Source organism: Juglans regia, chromosome 12 (genome assembly GCF_001411555.2).
Source record: "Juglans regia cultivar Chandler chromosome 12, Walnut 2.0, whole genome shotgun sequence".
NCBI lineage: Eukaryota > Viridiplantae > Streptophyta > Magnoliopsida > Fagales > Juglandaceae > Juglans > Juglans regia.
In genome coordinates, this window is record NC_049912.1 from 11,043,510 (window position 1) to 11,066,105 (window position 22,596).

General features: G+C 38.0%; 1 protein-coding gene across 4 annotated transcripts in view; it reads left to right on the forward strand.

Annotated features, from left to right (window-relative positions):
• Window positions 1–1,052: 1,052 nt before the first annotated feature.
• LOC109021240 overlaps window positions 1,053–22,596 on the forward strand; it is a 36,108-nt gene continuing 14,564 nt past the window's right edge. For 3 of the 4 annotated variants that reach the window (XM_019003840.2, XM_019003853.2, XM_019003865.2), the window contains exons 1-14: window positions 1,053–1,255; window positions 4,039–4,301; window positions 5,496–5,577; window positions 5,675–5,752; window positions 5,888–5,947; window positions 6,054–6,158; window positions 8,128–8,238; window positions 9,691–9,732; window positions 14,051–14,161; window positions 14,299–14,438; window positions 16,769–16,893; window positions 16,967–17,073; window positions 17,175–17,217; window positions 17,346–17,437. In XM_019003840.2, the coding sequence (XP_018859385.1) occupies window positions 4,225–4,301; window positions 5,496–5,577; window positions 5,675–5,752; window positions 5,888–5,947; window positions 6,054–6,158; window positions 8,128–8,238; window positions 9,691–9,732; window positions 14,051–14,161; window positions 14,299–14,438; window positions 16,769–16,893; window positions 16,967–17,073; window positions 17,175–17,217; window positions 17,346–17,437 (1,173 nt within the window). In that variant the 5' untranslated portion in view covers window positions 1,053–1,255; window positions 4,039–4,224. The remainder of the gene's footprint in view (window positions 1,256–4,038; window positions 4,302–5,495; window positions 5,578–5,674; window positions 5,753–5,887; window positions 5,948–6,053; window positions 6,159–8,127; window positions 8,239–9,690; window positions 9,733–14,050; window positions 14,162–14,298; window positions 14,439–16,768; window positions 16,894–16,966; window positions 17,074–17,174; window positions 17,218–17,345; window positions 17,438–22,596) is intronic. The other variant, XM_019003848.2, reaches the window with a different exon arrangement.

A 22,596-nucleotide genomic window follows, 5' to 3' on the forward strand; every position in this document is an offset into this window, starting at 1 on the left:
ATGTTGTTACCAATTTTTCTCACCACTCTCTCATTCATGGCACCCAGAGATAGGTCATATAGTCTTATCTAGAAAGAAGACAAGACAATCTTAACTTTGTTTGCCTGTAAGCTTCATACGAATTGTTTCACCAAGATTAGGTGTCTATCAAAGGACCAAGGTCCTTCTCGTTGCACCCTGGCCTTTTCCCTCTGGTCTTCGAATTCCACCAAAGGCATTTTAGAGTCCAGTTCCTTAAACCACATTCTTTTTATTGGTCTCCATAGTTTTTTGCAAAGTTTGTTTAAAGGCCTCGTTGTTGTAGTGTTTCTCCGTAAGTAGAGACACTAGGAGACAATGCTCACCTCTTTGATTCGTTTCGTCAAGCAGTCCTCTTCCACTATAAGCTCCTCCTTTTCTTTTTCCGACAGAGACATCCGGTTACATAAGTCTTCTAAAGTCTCTTCCATGATGGAAGAGTTCTAAGACCTGTACTTGAGATAGGAGAAAAAAACCTCCACAATCGCAGGGGCTCTTGAGAGGAAAAATGTTTATGTTGACTTGGGAAAGAAGATATCTAATGCAATGTGGTTGATAGCACTGGTTTATGATGAGGATAAAGCAATGTGGTTGATAACACTGGTTTATGATGAAGATAAAGTTATGTTTGATTAAAAAGAAAAAAATAATCAACTTTGGGTACAAATGCCATCGCTCATTCACAAACATCTTTTGACCTTTCTTAAACCACGGAGGATTCGAAACTTGGGACCTGGAATACTCAATAACTTTCTACAAAGGGATAAATGAATGTGGCTTTTTTCTGGTTGAGGTTTCAATAACAGTGACAGCAACGACAACAACACAGTCGTCGTTTGAGGTTTGCCACGTGAACAGAACCCATAGGGTCGGTTCCCTTCCTCTTTAGATAATTTTTTTATTTTTGACTTTGTCAACCTTCGTAAAAGAAAAAGAACGATTCATGGCTTTCCTCGTCCACATAAATTTATTATACTGTATTGCCACTCTCCGAAGTCCTATTTTCCCACGCGTCTACAAGTACGTGGAATCGAAAGAAAAACCATAACGACCTACCTACAAGCAATTGACTTAAACAACAAACCCATATCTCACGCTCAATCTCTCTCTCTCCCTTTCCCTTGCCTGATAAGCCCCATTCAACTCGGGCACTTTTTCGACGTTTCCTTTCCGACTTCAGAGAGCCCTCATACCTCGAGGCTCTATCCTGCTAATTCAGCACAGTATAGCTGCACAGGTACATTAGCTAGGTAGATGATATGTGTTTCGGCTGTTGAGCCTACTCCTTTGTATTTCTGTTTTGTAGTTTTGAAAACGGTCGATTTTTGTTTCATTATGCTGAATTTTTTTGTCAAGTTTCGAAAGAACTAGAAAGAAGAACTTGGAACCTGTCCTTCTTTATTTTTATCGGCAACCCAACATAGCTTTAACATGGGAATAATATATTATGGTTTCCAGGTTAGTCTTTTTTTTTTTTTTTTCTGACTTTTTGGTAGGTACTTAACGTTTTTTGAGTTTATGTGGTTCAGTTGCTAATAACCTTTGCCCCTTTTTTTTTATGTGATATTCGTTCATGTATTATGAAGCAAGTTTATACTGTTTTGAAGTTTGGCATATTTGGTTAAATAATGAAGTGGATCTGATATCCAAGACAGTATCTGTCATAAAATTTCTCGTCCTGAGGGATACAAGTAAAAAATAATGTTTAGTAAATGGGTTCTTTTGTCTGTATTGTTAAAGTATTTAAGATGCCATAACGTCAAGAAATGTGCTCCAAATTTTTTTAGTTTTGTAGTGCTGCGAAATGCTTGTCTGATCTAGAAGTCAATAGGGGGAAGTCAGTATGTACAGATATGTGAAGCTTGAATACATATCCGCCAGCATGTGACAATTCCTGATGCTTAGCAAAGTTATCCGGTAGAAAATAGATTGTTTCAGATCAGAAAATCATCCATTCTCCTGAAGAGACGTTCCAGAAATATTGATCAGAATTGACATGGGTATTGTAACTCGTCTGAGTGATTTGTGTATTTCCTTTCAAATGGGAACCCAAAATCTCGAGCTCTTTGATGGTGACATTTTTTGACATCCTCCGTGGTTTATTCCTTAGTGCTGTCCTTCCATCAATGTGGTTTAAGTTTCTAGTTAAAATTGAAAATTTCCCCAAACTTAAGCCTCTTTACTGGTGGTTTGTTTACGATATTGTCGAATTCTTGGTGCACATAGAGGGTTTTGTTATGGGAAGCTTTGGTTGTTGTGTTATTGTAATTTGTGTTTTGTATTTTGTAGTTTGGCTCTCCTTTCTACATGAACCCCTTGTTAAGTCTTTCTTAATAGATATTGTTTTTTTTTTATTTTTATGTTTTATTAGGAATTTTAAACTCTTCTTTCTCACAAACCATGGGTTGCATTGCAAATATCGTTGCACTATATGCCAGTTCTTAAAATGCTTTTTCCCCAATGGTGGGTTTGATTAAAGTCTCGTATTTCCCACGTAATTCACTGATTTTCAAAATCCTGCAAAAATGGTTGATGCTGTGATTCCAAGAAAATAAATCCAAACATGAGAGACGTTAGCTTCCTTGTGTTAAAGGTAAAAGCTCTGCCACCTGCAGTCTTCTGAGGCTTGTATGTGATATGTCTATCAAGAGTGATAATCTCTTGAATTGCATTGCACTTTTCATTGACTATGGGTGGTATTATGCACATAAAATCTTTCCATGGAGTGCCATTGTCCAACCTGGATCTACAGCCTACTAAAAGTAAAAGGGTTCCATTGGTGCCAGTTCTCTCCTATACTGCTTTTTAACTTTGAGCTGAGTTGGGTTATTTTAAATTCATGGGTGGGTTTGGTTAAAGTTCAACATGAATAATATTAAGCAATTATGAATGCTTCTTAAATATATATATATATAGTTTTCTTGTAGTTTTTAAATATCTTGTTAGTGTTCCTTTTCTCTTCTTTGTTTGGTTAGACTGTATATAAATGAGCTGGGTTAATTTCCTTTACAAACCTGGCTTAGACTGGACTGACTGTATGCATACTCTTCCTTTGACAAGCTGTCTCTCTGTTATGAGTAATGAGTCAATATAGATCTTAGATTCAAGAGTTCCTGTTGCAATGAAAAAAAGGCAGTAGTTGTAAAATCTTGAAAAAACCAACCATTTTGCTGTCCACTTGTTTATTGTCCGTATAGTAGATTGCTTTTATTAAATCTAAAATTACTAAATGAAAGAAAAAAATTTCTGCTTTGAGCATCACTTTGTACCCCCTGCTCTGGGATGGTACAATGCTGTGTTTAATTCTGCCTGTATCCTTCTGTTGTACTTCTCTAAATTCCCTTCAAAGTGGATTGGGTAATTCCTTTTACCATGCAGCACTCATTTTGTTAGAATTTTCTTTTGCTGTTGGGTGTCCAATTGTGTAACAATCACCACAAAATACGAAATCTTGCGTTATATGAGCATTTCTGTCATTTTCTGTCCATGCAATTTTTATTCATTCTAACTAACTGGGAAAACAACTCAAATTTGTATTATCTGTTGATATTGAGGTGAATTCACATTCCTCAAGTACTGGATTATTGCTATAGGCATCTTTTTAATTTTTTTTTTTTTAAAGTGAGAATATTTGCTCACTGTGCTTGTATTTTTTTTCAGTTGGTAGTTATGTTGAAAATTAGCCCTTAACCATTTGATGGTTGTTTTTATTAGAATGTTGGGATTGGATGACATGGTTAGAGACATTGTCGGTGTTGGTTGTTTGTTTCGCAATCATCTCATATGTTATCACCAAATACTGTTTTAACTGAAGACTAATACTTGTAGCAGTAGCAATTCAACAATGACTAAATGTCATCTCATATGTTGTCTTATTTGGTGATATGGACAGTAAAACTGGATATTTCTTTCCGTTTTCATTGTTCAAGCAATAGTTGATTCTATGAAAAAGTAGAGCAATAGCTCGATGGTTTTGTTCGTTCTTTCTTCATCTCTGATAACTTATTTGTCCCTTGTTAGTTGTAGCTTCTCTCAACATTTTGGGAGTGGGAATCAGATGATGCAAAATTTAATTTTGCTTGGACAAAGAAATGTGGATAGGAGATAAAATGAGTTAAAATGCACGATTTTTCTGGCGATGATGGGCAAAATCAGCTATGATGAAATGAGAGGTTGTCTGAAAGAGGACCTTAAACCATCGGTGCAATGTCTTCTAGTAACAGTACTTTGCAGGGGTATGATGATAATGGAGTTCAGAAACAAAGCACAGGCTTTGTAAACAGGTAATATGTCAATCAGGTTTGTTACTTTTTTACACTTCTTTTGGATGGAGACAACCTTATGTATTGATTTGGCAGAGCTAGGTGACAGCAGAGGGTGCGACTCTGGATTTGACCTTATGCATTTTGCTTGGATTGATTGTTGCCCAGCCCTCATACGGCGGGTTACTTTCTTCTTTTGAAGTTGTTTTTATTGGCCCGGGGAAGAGGTTGTCCTAATTCTATTTGGACTCTAGGCAGATCTTGTCCCTTATTTACAGAGGTTGTGAATCCTTGGTTTCATTGATTCGTAGTTGGATTTGGCTTCCTAGTTCAGCTAATTCTTGGAAGCCCTATTTTTGGTAGTTTTCTACCAAGATATAGTGTGGGTTGGTTCAATTTTTCTTGGTTTCCAACCAAGATTAGGAGTCCTAATATTCTCCAAAGTTGGCAGCAGCAAGATCTGGACATTTCGTGGGATTTTGGTCTTGTGAACCCTTCTAGGACAGATTTAGAGTCATGATAGAACATCCCAAGTGTTGGCAGAGTTAATATCCAGCGTTTATTCTCTGTTTCCTTGTGGGACTAGGTTTCTTAGCGAGGTTAGGATTCCTAGTATCACTAGGATTTATTGGTATTTCAAGACAAACAACTCTTTTAGGGTTTTTCTTTTGACATCTTCGCCTGTGGCAGCTTCCTACCAAGATTGGGCCAAAAATTAGCTCTATATGCATTGAAGTCACTCATTCAATGGTATAAGAGACCATAGACCCGTGGGCCTAGGTTCTAAAATCCAGCCCTAACCTTAGGAATTTATGGCTCGGGTGTCACACTAGTGAGAACATTTTAACAATTTTTCTACTTTCTTCCTCAAGTATCCATGCAGAAATGTATCTTGATTTCATGGTACTATAATGAGTTTCTTGAAAAATATCCTACTTTGGCAATAGAAAAGCTTAATGGTAATTAATACAAGTCAAATATGAAAATAATAAACAAGTCTGAGGGATCCCAAGTGGGACTTGCGACAAATTTAGCCCACATTTCTAGATCTCTCTGGTCTTTAAACTCACTCTTCTGCAAGCCTCTTGTAGTCTGCACCATAGAGCTTTTCTATATTATGTACTTGTGGTGGAAGCAAGTTATTATGTTTTGTGGTATATTAATGATTTGGGATACTTTGGTGTTTCTTTGTCTTTTCTTCCCCATCTTTTATAGGAGTAAAATTGAAATACAACTTTCTCCAAGGCATTTCAAAGGGGATGTCAATTTTAGCCATCTTCAAGACCAAGAGGCTATGGTACTGTTACCTTGCATAGATTTCCGTCATGGATTTTGATTTTGAACTGAAAATGATGCTCGGTATCTTTCTTTAAGCTAACTAAGTTCATAAGTAGGAACTTGATTCGCGAGCCAGAGCGCAGGAAGAGGAGATCCAGTTTCTTCACAAACAAATTGCTATAGCATATGTTAGGGTATATCATTTCTTCAAAGGCCTTCGATTGTGTCATTGTTGCAGTTACTACACTTCTACACTTTTTTTTTTTTTTGATAATTACTACACTTCTTCACATAACACGAAGTTATGCATTTGTTCTTGGTGGTATCAGGAAATGCAGCTATTGAATGAGAAGTATATGCTAGAGAGGAACCTCTCTGACTTACGAATGGTGTGTTCATCTCTTTGAAATTATTTATTGAGTTTTCTCCCCATCTCTCTCTATTGTACTTGGAATTTTGTGAGCTGGATTGATGAATTTGTTTTTAATTTTTTAGGCAATTGATGAGAAACAAAATGAAGCCATTTCTTCTTCCTTAAATGAGTTGGTTCAAAGAAAAGGCGATCTTGAGGAAAGTTTGAAATTGGCTCATGATTTGAAGGTAGATTTATAATTTCAATGTCAATGGATGCTTCTTTGTACCCTTTCAAGTTGATAGTTTGCTATGCTTTGTGAAAGCAAATCAAGTTGGCAATATTGAGCAGAACTTGGGAGTTTAATATTGAGCCTGGCAACGGTCTTGAGGCTAAGATGTTAAGATACTAATATAAGTTCCATTACCATGAGATAAAATAGAAAAAAAAAATACTAATATAAGTTCCATCACCGAAAAGAACTTGTTTTCCTTTTTTTAAACATTTGATGAAATGAACTTCTTCATGTTAACCTCTTAATTAAATACTCTTCAATCTCAATAATGGTGTTTGTATTGCTAATTTGATGGTCAGTAATAAAAGGTTTATTAAAAGGAGAAGCAACTCATGTTCAAAGGGAATGTAAAAGATAATATCCTACTTATTTAATTGACTTGTATTGCTAAAAGGTAATTCATTAAAATACACCTTGAGATCATTTAAATTTACAGCTTACTTCTTAGCAACTTAAAATATTAATAATACATACTTTTGTCAAAAAAGATGAAAAATATGCCATAGATAATATTGATACATACAAAAGAATAGTAAAAAAGAAGTACCTAAACCTGGAAGAAGATTGAACCGTGTGACATGTGATAACAATATAATGACCATAGTGATAAAAAATGACATAAATAATTAACATAAAATGATAATTATCTTCCTAACTTCTTAAATAATTTATTGTGAAAAGTAATTGCTAACATATAAGATATAAGATACAATTGTATTCTTATCAAAAAAATTAAATTGCTAACATATAAGATTGCACATGTTCCTGTCTTCACTTGCAACTTAAACCACTTGTATCTCTTGATTTAGGCCCCGTTTGTATTGAGAGTTGAGATGAGATGAGATGAAAGTTGAATAAAATATTGTTATTGTTTTGAGATTTGAAAAAGTTGAATTGTTTATTATATTTTGTATGAAAATTTGGAAAAGTTGTAATTATGAGATAAGATGAGATGAGATGAGTTGAGATCACTTCTCAATCCAAACGGGGCCTAGTAGTATTGCTTGCTATGTAAATTGTAGCAATTTGAGGTACAATTAATTTGTTTTTAGTGCTATGGATAAGAATGGAATACACAACTGGAGTTTGTTATTCTTTGATGTTTTCTCCTGCTTGCATGCAATTTTCTGTTTCGCATGTTTCTATATCGATAGTGCCTTTCAACACAAACAATAAGGTCTCGTTTGTTTTCGCAAATGAGATGAGATGAGATGAAAGTTGAAAGTTGAAAGTTGAAAGTTGAATAAAATATTGTTAAAATATATATTTTTAATATTATTTTTGTTTTGGAATTTGAAAAAGTTGAATTGTTTATTTTATTTTGCATGAGAATTTTGGAAAGTTGTAATGATTAGATGAGATGAGATGAGATGAGAATGATTGTGAAAACAAACGAGGCCTAAACGTTGAGTTCAAAATATTTTTCACCTATTTAGTGCCACTTATCTGTCTGCCAGCTTAAATATCAAAACACCAAAGGAGAGTTCACAGATTGGTCTGAAGTATTATTTATGATTCTGATCTATCAGAAATTTTTTGAGTCCAGTGAGTCCACCTTTTCAGAAGGTTGAGACCTATCTACATGATTTATTCAAACAGCTAAGTCTAATGTGTTTTATTTATCAGATGTTATTGTTTATATTTAAGTACTCATGGTCAAGATATTGGTGCATTTGTTTTGCAGTAGAGTTTCTCAAGGCCAGTGGCCAGATATTTGAAAAATAACATAGAAAATCAGGTCGATTGCACTGATATATGAATGTGGAGTGTTTACTGAATGATGCCTTGAGATGCTTTGAGATACTTTGCACGATCTAATCATTCAGATTTATTGTCATTCACCAGTCTTCTATTCTTGTATTGTCCATAATTTTCATTATTACTTATAGATTACTGTTTTTCGTGGTTTTCTGATTCTCTAGGCTACAGAAGATGAGAGATATATCTTTGTGTCTTCCATGCTTGGGTTATTGGCTGAATTTGGTATCCGGCCTCGTGTTATGAATGCCTCTGTGATATCCAATACGATAAAGGTATTAACTATATGGAATAAAATTTCAAGCAATAGTACGCTTAATTGCTTTTGTCTCGCACCTCAGTCATGTGCTACTTATCTTATTAGTGAGCAGAAACAACGAGTCCTCATGGAAGCGGACCTGGCAGTCCAAAACCTTAACAGTGATTTGCCAGAAACTATGCCACAGTTCCTATGCATAACATCAACCACTTCAAATTTTGAAAAGAAAAATTATGGTGTCCTGTGGACAAATAAAACAAAAATAATGTGCTGATATGAGAGGGGTCTGATGACAAGTATGTTAAACTGATGGTGCATTGAGGCGACCTTGGAAATTGAATAGAGCCATTGAGAAAATTATGAATTATTTTTCGAAGGTTAATCACAATTCCCTCATAGACCAACACTCCTATGTTATTTTCCCTCCAAATACAACTTGTACTCATCTAAACATCGCGCTTAGATCCGTGCTGTTTTTCTAGCGGTTGGTTTGATATTGTGCCGTGGGCTTTACGAAAAGTGTAAGACACTTATTAGATCCAACTTGTGTTATTCATGCCTCAATTCTTCCCCATTTTACTTCCTCCTGTACCTTTTTCTATATATAAACTTCCCTGCCCGCCAAGATTGCTACATAGTTCTGTTTTTATATTTTGGAAAATTCGGTCAGTAATACCCTATGCTTTGCCCTGATTGAGATTCGCCCACTATACAATTATTTTTTTGATGAATAAACCTTCGTGCTATGACAAACTTGATATTTTCGATCTCCAGTACTAATTCAGTCAATCTAACTTAATGGAATCTAGAGACCTGGGTCACCACGGGGTTACGGGATTTGGCCATTGGGCCACCGCATGGGTGGCGGCGGAACCACATGGGTTCGGCCGCCACAAGGTGGTCGGATGCTCCTTGGCAGCCGAACCCACATGGTTCAGCCACTAGTGGCCTAGGTGCAGCTCCTCCGTGGGGTGGCTGGATTGGCCTCCCATGGGGTGGCTAAGACTTGGACCACCATTAAGGGTAGTTGATTCGGCCCACCAACCTTTAGTTTTTTTTTTTAATTGTTTTATTTTTATTATAAATTTTAAAAAAACATATTTTTTATATTTAGTATATTTTTAAATTTACTTATAAAAAAAATGTATATTTTTAAATTAAGAGAAAATAATTTTCTGGGTGGCAGTTTTACTGCCACACGTTTTCCATTAGATAAGATGGACGGAATTAGTATTGGAGGGGGCAAATCTCAAGTTTGTCATGGCACGGGGGTATATTCCTAAAACAAATTGCACAGGGAGCGAATCTCAATTGTGGCAAAGCACAGGGTTTACTGATCAAATTTTTCTTATATTTTTCTGTTTGCTTTATTCAGACATCTGCTTTGAGACCTATAGGATTAGTTAGAAGATTCTACATGTTGCTACAGTCTTTTTGCCAATTAATTTGTTCTCTTAAATGTCTGCAGGTGTTTCATGATCAACTGCACTGGAAGATTAGAAATTCACATGTAAGCCTGCAACTTATCATTTCATGCTGCCAATTAGTAAGCTGTAATTCTTGATGTAGTAATTTTAGTGAACAGTTTTTAACTCTATATATGATGTGAACAGTTTTTTTTTATACCTATGCCTGTAGGTATAGGAATGTTACTAATTCATGAAACTTGTGCTAGGTAAGTGATCCAACATATCATTTTATTGAAAAATAAAAAGCATAACATAAGAGTGCTTGATACTAAAAAATAACACAATGGCATAATGCTTAAACTTGAAGCTTGTCCTGTGTGAAGACACTTATTAACAAAGTCCGGAATTCTTGCAACACATGGTCGATGCCTGGCCCGTTTGCTCATCATTTATGTCATCACTTGGAAAATTAAAAACATAAATATAAAAAAAAATAAGTTGAAGACTAAAAAATTAGCAGATCATACTGTGAACTAATTAAACTTAGGTTTTTACCTTGAGCATCCATGAACATCTGTACTTATATACCATGTGGAACAATCAACAATCAGTAAGCAACCATGAGCTCATAGTACATCCAACTAATAAGCATATCAATTCAAACAAATACTAAAATGTTCAAGGATGAATAAATGATCAGACATAAGCAACCAACATGCTCTTTACATAACTTATTAAACTTGTCTTTCACTTGCATGTAACTTACTCTAGTGGCCCACACCCTCATGTAAACGTTCTTCAATGTGACCTTGACTTCCAAAGTAACTGGGATTACACGTAAACATCTTTCACTTGAGTAAACGTCCTCCATAGCCAAGGAAGTTTGAGGTTCCCCCGATCGCTCACCAGGAAAGCGAGTAATATTCAAATCCCCACGCATACACCATAGCACATCCCATAGATAATATAAACCCACCAGCTCCTCCCAAAGAAGTCTCCTATCACCTTCCAAACTTGGCCCATAAGTGCTTGCGTAAGGCTAGTCCCAAAACATCCTCAACATTTTAAACAAACTAGCAAATGCGTGCGTGAGGATGTAATGAAGGTTTTCCTTGAATTTCATTCGTTTATGAAATTTGAGAAAAGTCTTAATGCTACATTTATTGCTCTTATCCCTAAAACGGTGGGGGTTGTTGAGATGAATGATTTTTTCCCAATCAGTTTAATTAATGGGGTTTACAAGATTATCTCAAATGTTCTTGCTAACTGGATGAGTGCAGTGATGGAAAAATTTATCTTGAAATCTCAGAATGCATTTGACATGGGGAGGCAAATTCTTGACTCAATTTTAATTGCCAATGAATGTTTGGAAAGTAGGATCAGAGCGGGTGACTGGTATTCTTGTCAAATTGGATATGGAAAAGGCATATGATCATGTAAACTAGGAGTTTCTTCTATATTTACTTGGGAGATTTGGATTTGGAGAGAAGTGATGTTTGTGGATTAGGCATGACATTTCAACGGTCAAATTTTCAATTTCGGTGAATGGTTCCCTAGTTGGTCTTTTTGGTAGTTCTCGTGGTTTGAGACAAGAGAACCTTCTGTATCCTTTTCTTTTTGTTCTTGTCATGGATGCATTGAGGAGAATGATTGAAGCAACAGTAGATGGGAATTTCATGTGGGGATTCTTGGTGGGAGGTAATTCTCTAGGTAGCATAAAGGTCTCACATCCTCTTCGCTGACGATTCATTAATTTTTAGTAAGGGTAATCAGCCTTCGCTCTTTGAGAACCCTTCTGTTAATGGCCATTGCTTTATATTTTAATGGCCTGAATTTTCATGATTTTCTAGTTTCCCTTACTTCGACCTAGATAGGTTTCATCTCTTGTATACCATCTTGTGTACTTGGACTTTGCCTATCTTTATTAATACATCTTTGATTACTTATAAAAAAAAAATGTTTTGAAGTTGTTTTTGGTCTTATAGTTAATTTATCTAAAGTGGTTCCACTAGGTTTTGTTTGTGACATTTTGGATTTGGCCAACATTTTGGGTTGCAAGGTCTCATCTTTACCTATGAGATATCTTGGTCTCCCCCTTGGGAGCTCCACATAAATCTTTGACGTTTTGGGATGGTGTGATTGAGAAGATCAAGAGGAGATTGACTGGATGGAAAATGATTTATTTGTCTAAAGGGGAAGGAATTACATTGATTAAGAGTCTAATCTTCCAATGTATTTTCCATCTCTTTTTCCTTTGCCCATAGGGGTGGCTGGTAGAATTCACAGGAGGTTTCAGAACTTTGTGGGCTTGTCATGGGGAGGAAAGAAAGTTCCATTTGGTAAGTTGGGATAAAGTTTGTTCACTAGTTTTTTGTGGAGGATTGAGGGTTCCAAATATTAGGCTTTTCAAGAAAGCTCTTCTTGGGAAATGGCTATGGTGGTTTCATCATGAGGGGGATGCGTTATGGAGGAATATTATTGATGTTAAATATGGGAGGGCTTGAGGGAGTTGGTGTTCTAACGAAGTTAGAGGTGTGTATGGAGTGGGGTTGTGGAAGTCTATTCGTAATGGTTGGGGGGAATTTGCTAGCCATGTTAAATTTAAGGTGAGTGGAGGAACTAGGGTTCGCTTTTGGCATGATGTTTGGTTTGGGGATATGGCTCTCAAGAATGCTTTTCCTTCTCTTTTTAGGATTGCAAGAGATCAAGAAGCTGTGGTGGCTGATTCTTTTATCATTTTAAACGATACTTCTCAATGGAATGTGAGTTTTATTAGAGATGTTCATGACTGGGAAGTGAGTGTCGTCTCAGATTTTTTTCAGAAGGTTGTATGACATGAAGATTGTACAAGGGAGGATAGTTTGCTGTGCAATCATGCTGGAAATTTCAGACTCTCTATTAGTTCATTCTACAAGGCATTGACTTGCCATTGTGTTAGTCAATTTCCTTGGAAGTGCATTTGTAGATCCAAAGTGCCAATCAAGGTTGGTTTTTTCTGCTGGTTGGCGTCTCTTGGGAAATTCTTGACAACGATAACTTGAGAAAGCGGGGTCTTATCGTTTTAGATTGGTGCTTCATGTGTAAAAAAGATGGTGAATCTGTTGACCATTTATTTCTTTATTGTGAGGTGGCTAAGTCAATTTGTGCTAGGATTTTTGGTAGGACGGGTATTGCTTAGGTGATGCCTAAGAGGGTGGTGGATCTTTTGGCTTGTTGGATAGGTTATAAGGGTAGTCATGCTATTTGGAAAGAAATGGGCGGTGCTTTGAAGTTAGAGACGCTGGGAGGAATTAGAGAGTTTTTCTTTCTACTTTATGTCTTTGGGCGAATGTTCTTGTTTTGAATGGGGACAATTTTCATGATATTCTTTTAGCTTCTACTAATTCCTAGCTTGTATTTAGGTGCTTTCTCTTGTATACTTCCTGTGTACTTGGGCTGCCAATTTACTGGATTCAATAACACTTCTTTCTTATTACTTGTAAAAAAAAAACCTTCATTCATAATTCTCCTGATGTGTCTTTCATCTATGTTAACAATGTTAACATCATGCACTAGGTTCGTGGTGGGGGATGGATCCAAAATCAGATTCTGGTATGATATTTGGTGTGGAGATTGGGTCCTCAGGGACATATTTCTTACTGTCTATAGGACTGTGTGTGAATAAGGGGCATTGGTGGTGGAGTTATTGGAGAGTTCGGGGTGGTGCTCCACAGTAGGATGCTAACTTCATTAGGGCGGGTGGCCCATGATTGGGAAGTTTTTTTTTTTTTCCTGAATTCTTCAGCCTATTATGCTCCACTTAAATAAAAGATCGAGAGGTTAATAAGTGGATTCTCTCTGGGAAAGTGAAATTCTCTATTTGCTCATTCTATAGGGCCATCACTAGTACGAGCAACAATTATTTTCTGGGAAGAACATTTGGAGGATTAAGGCACCTCTAAAGGCTACCATAGTTGTATGAATAGCTTACTTGGGAAGATCCTGACCATGGACAGCTTACAGAAATGCTGATCATCGTAATTGACCTAGTGCTGCATGTGTAGGAAAAGCTCTTAAACTGTAGATCACTTGCTACTTCATTGTGAGGTTGCTAGGGTCGCGTGAGGTTGTTAGGTGTTTTCCCTTGTATACGCCCTATGTACTCGGACTACACGTATTCCTTTATTGGTATTGATAAAATTTTTACTTGAGGAAAAAAATTAATACAATATTGATTATCTTACTAAAAGCATTGTTCTATAACTACGGAGTTGAGTCATTGTTGTACACAAATAAGTATTTTCTTTTTCATTATTTCTTTGCATGCCTTCAGTATTATTTCATCAAGGTTTCTTGCATCTTTTGCTTATTTGAGTTTTTATTCATCTCCATATGGTGGCTTGAGAGGATTATTCATCTCCATGTTTATTCATATCACAGGATAGAATTAGAGGATTAACATCTACGGTTGATCATGGTGGAAGTGTGTCTCGTGATAATGATTTCCCAGTTTTTGACAATTTGAGAGGCCAACTTCATCCCAGATCCATGGTACTATTGGGATGTAATCTAATTGTATAGTATCTGGTTATATTTTTTTTCCATTTTATTAAATTGATGTTATCATATGATTGCTTTCTTCTCTTTGTTACTGTTATTCATTTTCCTTTTTTTGTCTTCCAATGCAGGGTCAGCAACCAACTGAGGAAATATCAAGATCAATGCAGTATAATGATCTTCCTGATATGAAAAACTTGATGCTTAATGTTGACAAGCCACAGTTAATCAATAATGACAATGTTCAGGAGTTCTCATCCAATACTGATAGGTTGACATTATTATATAATTTGTCTGTATGCCTTGGTCTTTTTTTCTTCTATCATTATTCTCAGTTCTGTGTTGAAAAACTTAGATGGTTTTTTGTTAGAGGCTTGGAAATTTAAAGGATTTCATGTTCGTTCTCTGTGAGAATAAATTGGTTAGAGAAAATCTTGGGGCCGGATGGGTGTGAAAAACATTTTCCCACCGGCCAATAACAAATAGACACGTAGGCAATCTATTCATCACTAAAATGCACCCGCATGTATGAGAAAAACGCCCATATCACGCTCTCCCTCTCCCTCCCATCTTCACTCTCCCTCTCCTGCCCAGCCCTCTCATTTCTCTCCCTCCCATTTGTGACGCTCCACGTCGATGGATCCACGCCGACTCCATTTTGTGTTTCTCTTTTCTTCCCTTTGTTCGATTTTGTCCGTCTGACCGAGTGCATTTGTTTGGTCCCTTGGTTGCGATTTCGTCCTTGGCTGACCAAGTACGAGCTCGGTTTCTCCTCTTCTTCGTTCATCAACTCTTGTCTGCCTATTTCTCTCAAAATTTTAGGAGGAGCTTACTTTGAAGAGAGATTTGTCTCTGTAGTTGTTGCTTCAGGTGGGTGAGGCTGTGCTTACCTTTTTCTTTTTCTTTTTCTTTGGGTTTTTGGTTTCTTGAGAAAACTGTTTGGATCTGGAAAGGGATAAAATATTCTTTGTAATAAACAATGAAAGTCTGAAACAACAATTCAGAAGTAGAAGATGATGAGCAGTGAACTTGGGCTAGATAGATGGGACTAACACAGAAATAGAGAGGGACAGACACTTGGAGCTCGAAATAGGGAGCCGGTTTGGTGTTGCCAGGTGCAGGAAAATTGTGTTAGTAATGCCTATGTGTCACGATATTAGTGGCTGGTGTGAAAATGGGTTTCAAACCCATCCGGTTGGGAGCTTTTCTCAATTGATTAATGTGAATTTTTACCTCTAGTTTGCTCTATATTTGTATTGACTTGCTATCATGGGGGAAATATTCCACACGAGGTTTTGCTGCTAATTCACCATATCTTTTTACTTCGACTTGACCACATGTAGAGTTCACAGACATACAGGAGAAACTAACTTTCATATACAAATGATTGTACAAAGGAAGATAGAGATCCCTTGCAAAATATTCGCATTGAAGCTTTAATCAATTACGTACCTGAGGCATTAAGTACTGCCACTCAACAGATGTTACTCACTCATACACACTATGGTTGCACTTCCTTGACTGCTTTCTGGACTCAGGCCCTTCCCCTGCCTATTCACTCACTCCCCTGGCAGTTACACAAGTAAATCCCCCAGGCAAGGCGGGTTGTCTGGAGCAGATTGAGGAAACTGCCTCGTCAAACAGTTACCTTGTCCGAGTGCCCTGCTACCAGATTTGCTTATCTGGTTATTGCACATAACTTCTGGTTATCGCCTTGTCTGATCCTTGACATGATGCCACTTGGTAAACAACCATAGTCAAGCAGTTTTGAATCACAATGTGTCCCAAAAGCTTAAGCTGATGGAATGAGATTCATAGCCTGTCCATGGCTTTCTGCTAGTTGTCTTTTGGTTTTGCATCCAACAGTGCGGGGCTTGGCCCCAACCATGCTACCTTCCTTGATCATATACCTTCTGCCTTGCAGCCCGGCCCTATGGGCACATAATAGCTAGGTATGGCTGTTAGATTGGGGTTGGCCATGGAGGCATAGGGTTGTATACCTACATTCAGTACACTGACATCTTCATGCCTTTGCCACAGCTTTCACTGGTAAGCTGTGGGCACTGGTAAGCAGAGCATACAGCATCGCTTCCAATGGTAAGCACTCAGCTCTGCTCCCACAAGCATTCATAGTAACACAATGCACATCAAACCTAACATTTGACTATTCACTACACAACAGCATTCTGGTCCACAGTCCGGCCACCAAGCTTTGCTCAAGCCAACCCCAAACATTTACCACTCGCCTAGCCATCATCAGCATTTTGCTCTCAGCATCACTTGCTGCCTTTCACTGAACTGGTGGTCAGAGCATACATGTGGATGCCTCCTTCATGCACCTAAGTTGTGTTGCTGGCAGGGGTGCGGGCTGCCACTGCGTGCGACAATTTTTTATTTCCTGAAAATTCTGCTGGCTACCTGCAAAAGTTTTCTCTTCTATGAATTGGTATCTTTGTCGGCATTACTTACTCTAAAATATGAACTTGGCTTCTGAAGGAAGTTGATGCATATTCTATCATGACATCAGTTCCACTAGTTATTCATTTGGATCCTTCTATCTACTACATTTCTTCTTCTTACAAATAAGTCGTATACTTGCAGGGTGATGCCTGGCTCTCTATCTCGTACCTCTGCTGTTGAAAGTGATCTCAAGGTCAATGCAGGAAAAATGACTGATGCCACCTCATTTCAGCATACCACCAAGCATAATGACTCTGATTCTGAAGGTGATTGGTGTTTTGGTCCATGGTAGAATGGGATGGCCATTGATAAAATCTAATTTGACTTGTTTCATTTTAGAGGGCCCTGGCATAGAGGGTTTTCAGATCATTGGTGATGCTATGCCAGGAGGCAGGCTTCTTGGATGTGGATATCCTGTACGTGGGAATTCTTTGTGTATTTTTCAGGTAAAACTCCTTGTAAGTCCTTTCCAACACAATTTTGTACCTATTATTTATTGTTCATCTTTTATGGGTTAATTATATGTCAACATTGTTTCTGCAATCAGTGGGTTCGTCATCTTCAGGATGGCACCAGACAGTACATTGAAGGTGAGCATTGATATGAACCTGGATTTTTTTAGTGTCTCTGCAGGTTAGATTTCTTAGTGTAGCATAGTTTCATGATAGATGTTCCTATTTGTATTATGTGTTTATTTATTTAGTGTCTTCTACTTCAGGAGCCACAAATCCAGAATATGTTGTTACAGCTGATGATGTTGATAAACTGATTGCTGTTGAGTGCATACCAATGGATGACAAAGGCCGTCAGGTTTCTTGTATTTTACACATTCAAACCTTTTTTTGTATCTATGTATGTGTATTTAATAGTTCATGTCCTTTCTCCTACCGAAAATCCTTGCATGGTTCTGTAATCTGATTGCTATGTCCACCTCATCCCCTTTCCTTTTTTGGAAAAAAATGACAATGTTATCATTTTAACTCGGTTATACAGGAAAAAATTTAACTCTCTCTCTCTCTCTCTCTCTCTCATCATACTAGCATTCCCCATTACCTTCTTGTAATGTATATCTGTTCTAAATCATAGAAAAAGATGGTGCATTCTGAGGATCCAAAAATTTGGTAAAAGTCATCAAGTCTTCTTATCTAGTAATTGTCTTGGATTGGACATGCAGCCTGATGCTCCTTGGGAGTAACAGAACTTCATGTTGTTTTTTTGTTTTGGTAATTTTATTAGATCCCTTTATGCATGATCTCTGCTTTGTCAGAAATGAAAATTCTGTTAATTTAGCATTCAAAATTTAGTTTTTTATTTTTTTTAGCATTCAAAAATTAGTTTTTATATTTTTTGCTCATGGCCATTTTGTCCTCCCTATTCTTTCTTCCCTAGAATGTGGTTTTAGAGATGCGGGTTACATAGAAGTATTAGAAAAGTCGGAAATGGTGGAGAGATATAGAATCACACACCTAATCCCGAGGGTTTGCTCAAGTGATAATGGTCTTGGTCCTGGGTTCAAAATTTTTTTAGGGGATTCCTCCTCTTGGTGTAGCCTATGATTCACGTGATCCATATGATGTGGCGTGCTACATGGGTCCGGGTTCAACTGGGTAAAAGACATGTTGCGTTTGCACAGTCTACAGGGGGTTCCTCATCATAATAATGATATAGAATCACACACTTCTTTTATACTATATTTTGCATTTATACCCTTGCTTGGTATACTGGATAAATAACCCATAAAAGATGAACATTCAAGCTGGAGCATAAGTCATATAAATCCAAATCCAGGTTGGAACAAATAAACTCTTAACTCAGCTATGACACAACGACTTAGTAAACATTTATGCTACTTACTTCCCAGACTCTATAGAATTTCGTGAAACAGAGGCTTAAAGTCAATACGTCACAGAACTTGATTGTCACGAAATAACTTGGGAGGAATTGGAAGTTGGGAGAAAAAAGTGTTTCAACCATGTCAACTCACAAGCTATATTGTATCGAGTTACTATTGGCCCTGTTTTCAATTGCTACATAAGATCATGTTACTATTGTTTGTCTAATTTCTCAAGAATATTCAATGGTAGATCTTCTATTTGATGAAATCCTGCCGATCACCATTTGATAAAACATTTGCTATGATGTGTCCTTGTGGCCTAATGACAATATGAAACCAGCACCTCATTTAAGATAACAAAGAATATACATCACAATATGAGATCCTTGGATTATCAAAAAATTAACTAACTTCAGTCACCACATATGAGATTTTTGGTCTAGCAATAGAAAGATAAGTCAATTTCCCAACAAGTCGACAATGGCTATTTAGATCTCCAAATTACTCTCTTCACCCTTCAAGAGTCTACATTTTGGTTCTATTGGAGTATCAATAGGTCAAGTGTCACATACTACGAGATAGGCTAACACCCTTTTTACACTTGCTGATGCCAATCCCAAGAAAATATCTTTGGTGTCAAACCAATCTCAAAGTTTTTTCACCCTTCCAATCCCTGCTTCCCCAGTCATTTCAATATCATCCACACACAATACCAATAGACTGCGCTGTGTGGGTAAAACACTGGGTTATATGTTTGACTTTGACATCTATGAAGTCCAAACTCTAATAATGCATTAGAAAAGTTTCCAAACCATGATCTAGGGTAATCTCGCTCTTTTTTTGGGATAATTGCTCTAGGGGAATCTTTTAAGCTATATACTGCTGTATTTAACTTGTACGTAGTTTCCCAATACCCTACCCGAGTAGCAAACCCAGGTGGTTAGTTCATGTAAACTTTCTCTAGTATTCTCCACATAGAAATACATCCTCAATATGTAGTCAAAATATCTGCAAACGAAGTCAACACTCAGAATAGAGGAGATTTTGGCAACCAGAGAAAAAGCCTACTCATAATCAATGCCATTTGTTTTTGTAAAACCCTTAGCAACCAATTTTTCCTTGGAGCATACTTAGGACTGACCTTATTTTAGGCACCAATTTACGTCAATAGTTAGTTTACTTTGAGGCAGTGGAACAAGATCCTATTTCTCTTTATGATGAAGAGCATCCATTTCAATCTCCATAGCTTTTTGTCAACCTAGATCAGATAATGCATTATTTTCTATCTTTGCTTGCTTATTAAAAAAAATCTTTCTTTGGAATGGAGGCTATAAAATGCATAGGGGAAATAAGATGGAGAGATAGGAATAACGGGTAGGACATGGGCTGCCTGTAAAGGACTCAGGAGATGGGCCCAAGGGGCAAACCAAGGGTAAGGAACCTGTAACCTTCCCTGGGGATAAGGCTGGTCCTTCAAATGGGCCAAGGCCCAGTAGGTTGGTAAACAGACCCAACGGGCCTGTTTGGAGGAGACGAGGGGCTTCACTTCCACATGTAGCGGTGGGATGCGTCGAGGGCAGCGGGGCTCAGCCTACGGTGCTGGCGAAGGGTTTGCGGTCACTGGCGAAGGTAGTAGTATCGTCGGAAGGGGTTTTCGAGCAGCCTAGTGCAGCCTAGTGTTTCGGGTTTGAAGGATCAGCCTGAAACACTTGACCCGGAACAGGTTTTTGGGGTGAATCTCGTACAAATTCAGGCGATGGTCTATTGCGAGGCTAGTGGTGGTCCAGCGGGGCCATCTACGACGCAAGCAGTAGTAGAGGGGGTTTCCGAGCAGCGCAGTGCAGACTCCGAAGGCCTGGGTTTGTGTCCAACAAGGGTGGGAGTCAAACAGGGAGGGGCGTTACCCTGTGGGCTGACACAGACAACTCCGGCGAGACCTGGGCTGTCGCTGAAATCATCGCCATCCTTAGGACAGGACCAGTATTGCATAATGATGGAAGAAAGGCTTTACGAGAGGAGTAAGGAGGGAGAGGAGGAGACTGAACTTGATGAGTTGGAGTATGAGGGTGGGTTAGAGGAGGTGGAGATAGAAGGGGAAGGTTCTTTGATCCTGTTTGAGCCATGTAAACACTTAGCAGAAGGGGTGGAGTATCTAGGAGAAGATCCTATACCAATAAGTATGATTCCTCCTACTCTTTTGTCTGATTGGGTTTATGAAACAAGTGGAGGAACTTCAGAGATGTATGGGGATTTCGTGTGAGGGCTATGAGGATCAGTTTAAGGCACTGATAATAGCCATGGAGGCAGGCCAACAGGGAGCAGGGTCAAAAAGAGAAAGGGAGTTGAAGAGGTTGACTTGGTCCATTAATTATGAGGGGAAGGAGGGGAGTGCAAGTTGTGGAAGAAATAAGGGGAGGGCTGGATCAGTTGTTAAATGAAACACAAAATATTGATTTGGAATGTTAGGGGGCTGAATGAGATCAACAAACGCCTTCAAATAAGATCTCTTTTAAGACAATGGAAGATGATTATCATTTGTCTCCAAGAAACAAAACTGAAGCACATCACTAGAAGAACTATCCGGAGCATATGGAGTTGCCAATATGCCGGATGGACATATTTATCTTCGAAAGGGGCCTCAGGTGGAATTTTGGTCATGTGGGACAAGAGGGGAGTGGAAAACATAGAGAGGAATTTGTGGGAGAATTTTCGGTGGGGTGTTGTTTCAAAAACACAGATGATGGTTTTCTATGGGCCTTCGGAGGGGTGTATGGCCCCAATTTAGATTGTGAAAGGCGGCTACTTTGGGATGAACTGGCTGGCTTATGTACTTGGTGGGATGTACCTTGGTGTATTGGGGGAGGTTTTAACATGACTAGGTTCCCTAGTGAAAGATCAGGGGAGGGGCACAACCATGCTATGGTGGAATTTTCGGGTCTAATTTTTGAATTGGGTCTTATGGACTTACCATTGATGAGAGGTTAATACACTTGGGCTAATAATCAAAGTTGGTCAAGATTGGACAAATTTCTTATATCTCCTTCTTGGGAGCTACAATTTCCAGATTTATGTAAAAAAAGACTACCAAGGATATGCTCAGATCACATCCCGATTATGTTGGATTGTGGAGGCATTCATGGAGGTAGAAGGCCTTTTAAGTTTGAGAATATGTGGCTAAAAACAGAGGGGTTTGTGGATTTGATTAGACAATGGTGGAATTCATTTCAACTCCAAGGCACTTCTAGCAATGTTTTGGCTGGAAAATTAAAGGCTTTGAAGAAAGAATTGAAGACATGGAATGAGCAAGTATTTGGTGATGTAACTTTACAAAAGAAGAGTTTATTGAGTTACAAAGCTTGGAGGGTGTAGGAGATGAGCATAACTGAAAAGGGCAAGTGGTTTCTAAACTAGAAAGGCTGATCCTAATGGAGAAAATTTCGTGGCGACAAAAGTCAAGGGCAGTGTGGTTAAGGGAGGGGGCACAAGTGCACAAAGTTTTTTCATCGAGTTGCGAACTCACACAAGAGGTTTATGATGAGGACATCTTTTTATTACTGTTATTTTGGTTATTTTTACTTATGTTTTCTTTATTTTAATGGGCTTGGGCTTTAGCCCATAACCTTTTTAAGGTTTACTTGGGTTTTGTTATTTTCCTATTTAAATACTTGTAATGAAATACTGAATGTTAGTTGTTGAAGAATTAAGAATTGTGCGCTTGTGCAGCCGCCTCCTTCCAATCTCCATTTCTCTTGCTTTCATCTTCTTCTCTTCTCTTCTCCTTCTAGTTCTTCTCCTCTTCTCTTTCTGGTTCTTTCTTCTCTATTTGCTATTATTCTACTTCTATTTCTATTCTCATTTCTATCCTACATCATATTGGTATCAAGAGCCGGTTCTATTGTTTTCTCAAACAATAGATTAATCCCAAACCCGTACATCTGAGTTCCCTTCGATCCAAGCCAAAACAAAACCCGTCGAAGACCTTGCCGAAAACTGGGTTCTCTTCAGTGAATCTGCTTTCTCCGATTCTCCATCTCGTTCTCTGTGAGTGGCCGCCGTCGCTACCTCTCTTGACCCTGAGCACACTGCCGGTAAGCCTCTCTACCTCTCCTTTACCTCCGTCTCACCCCTCGGCCTC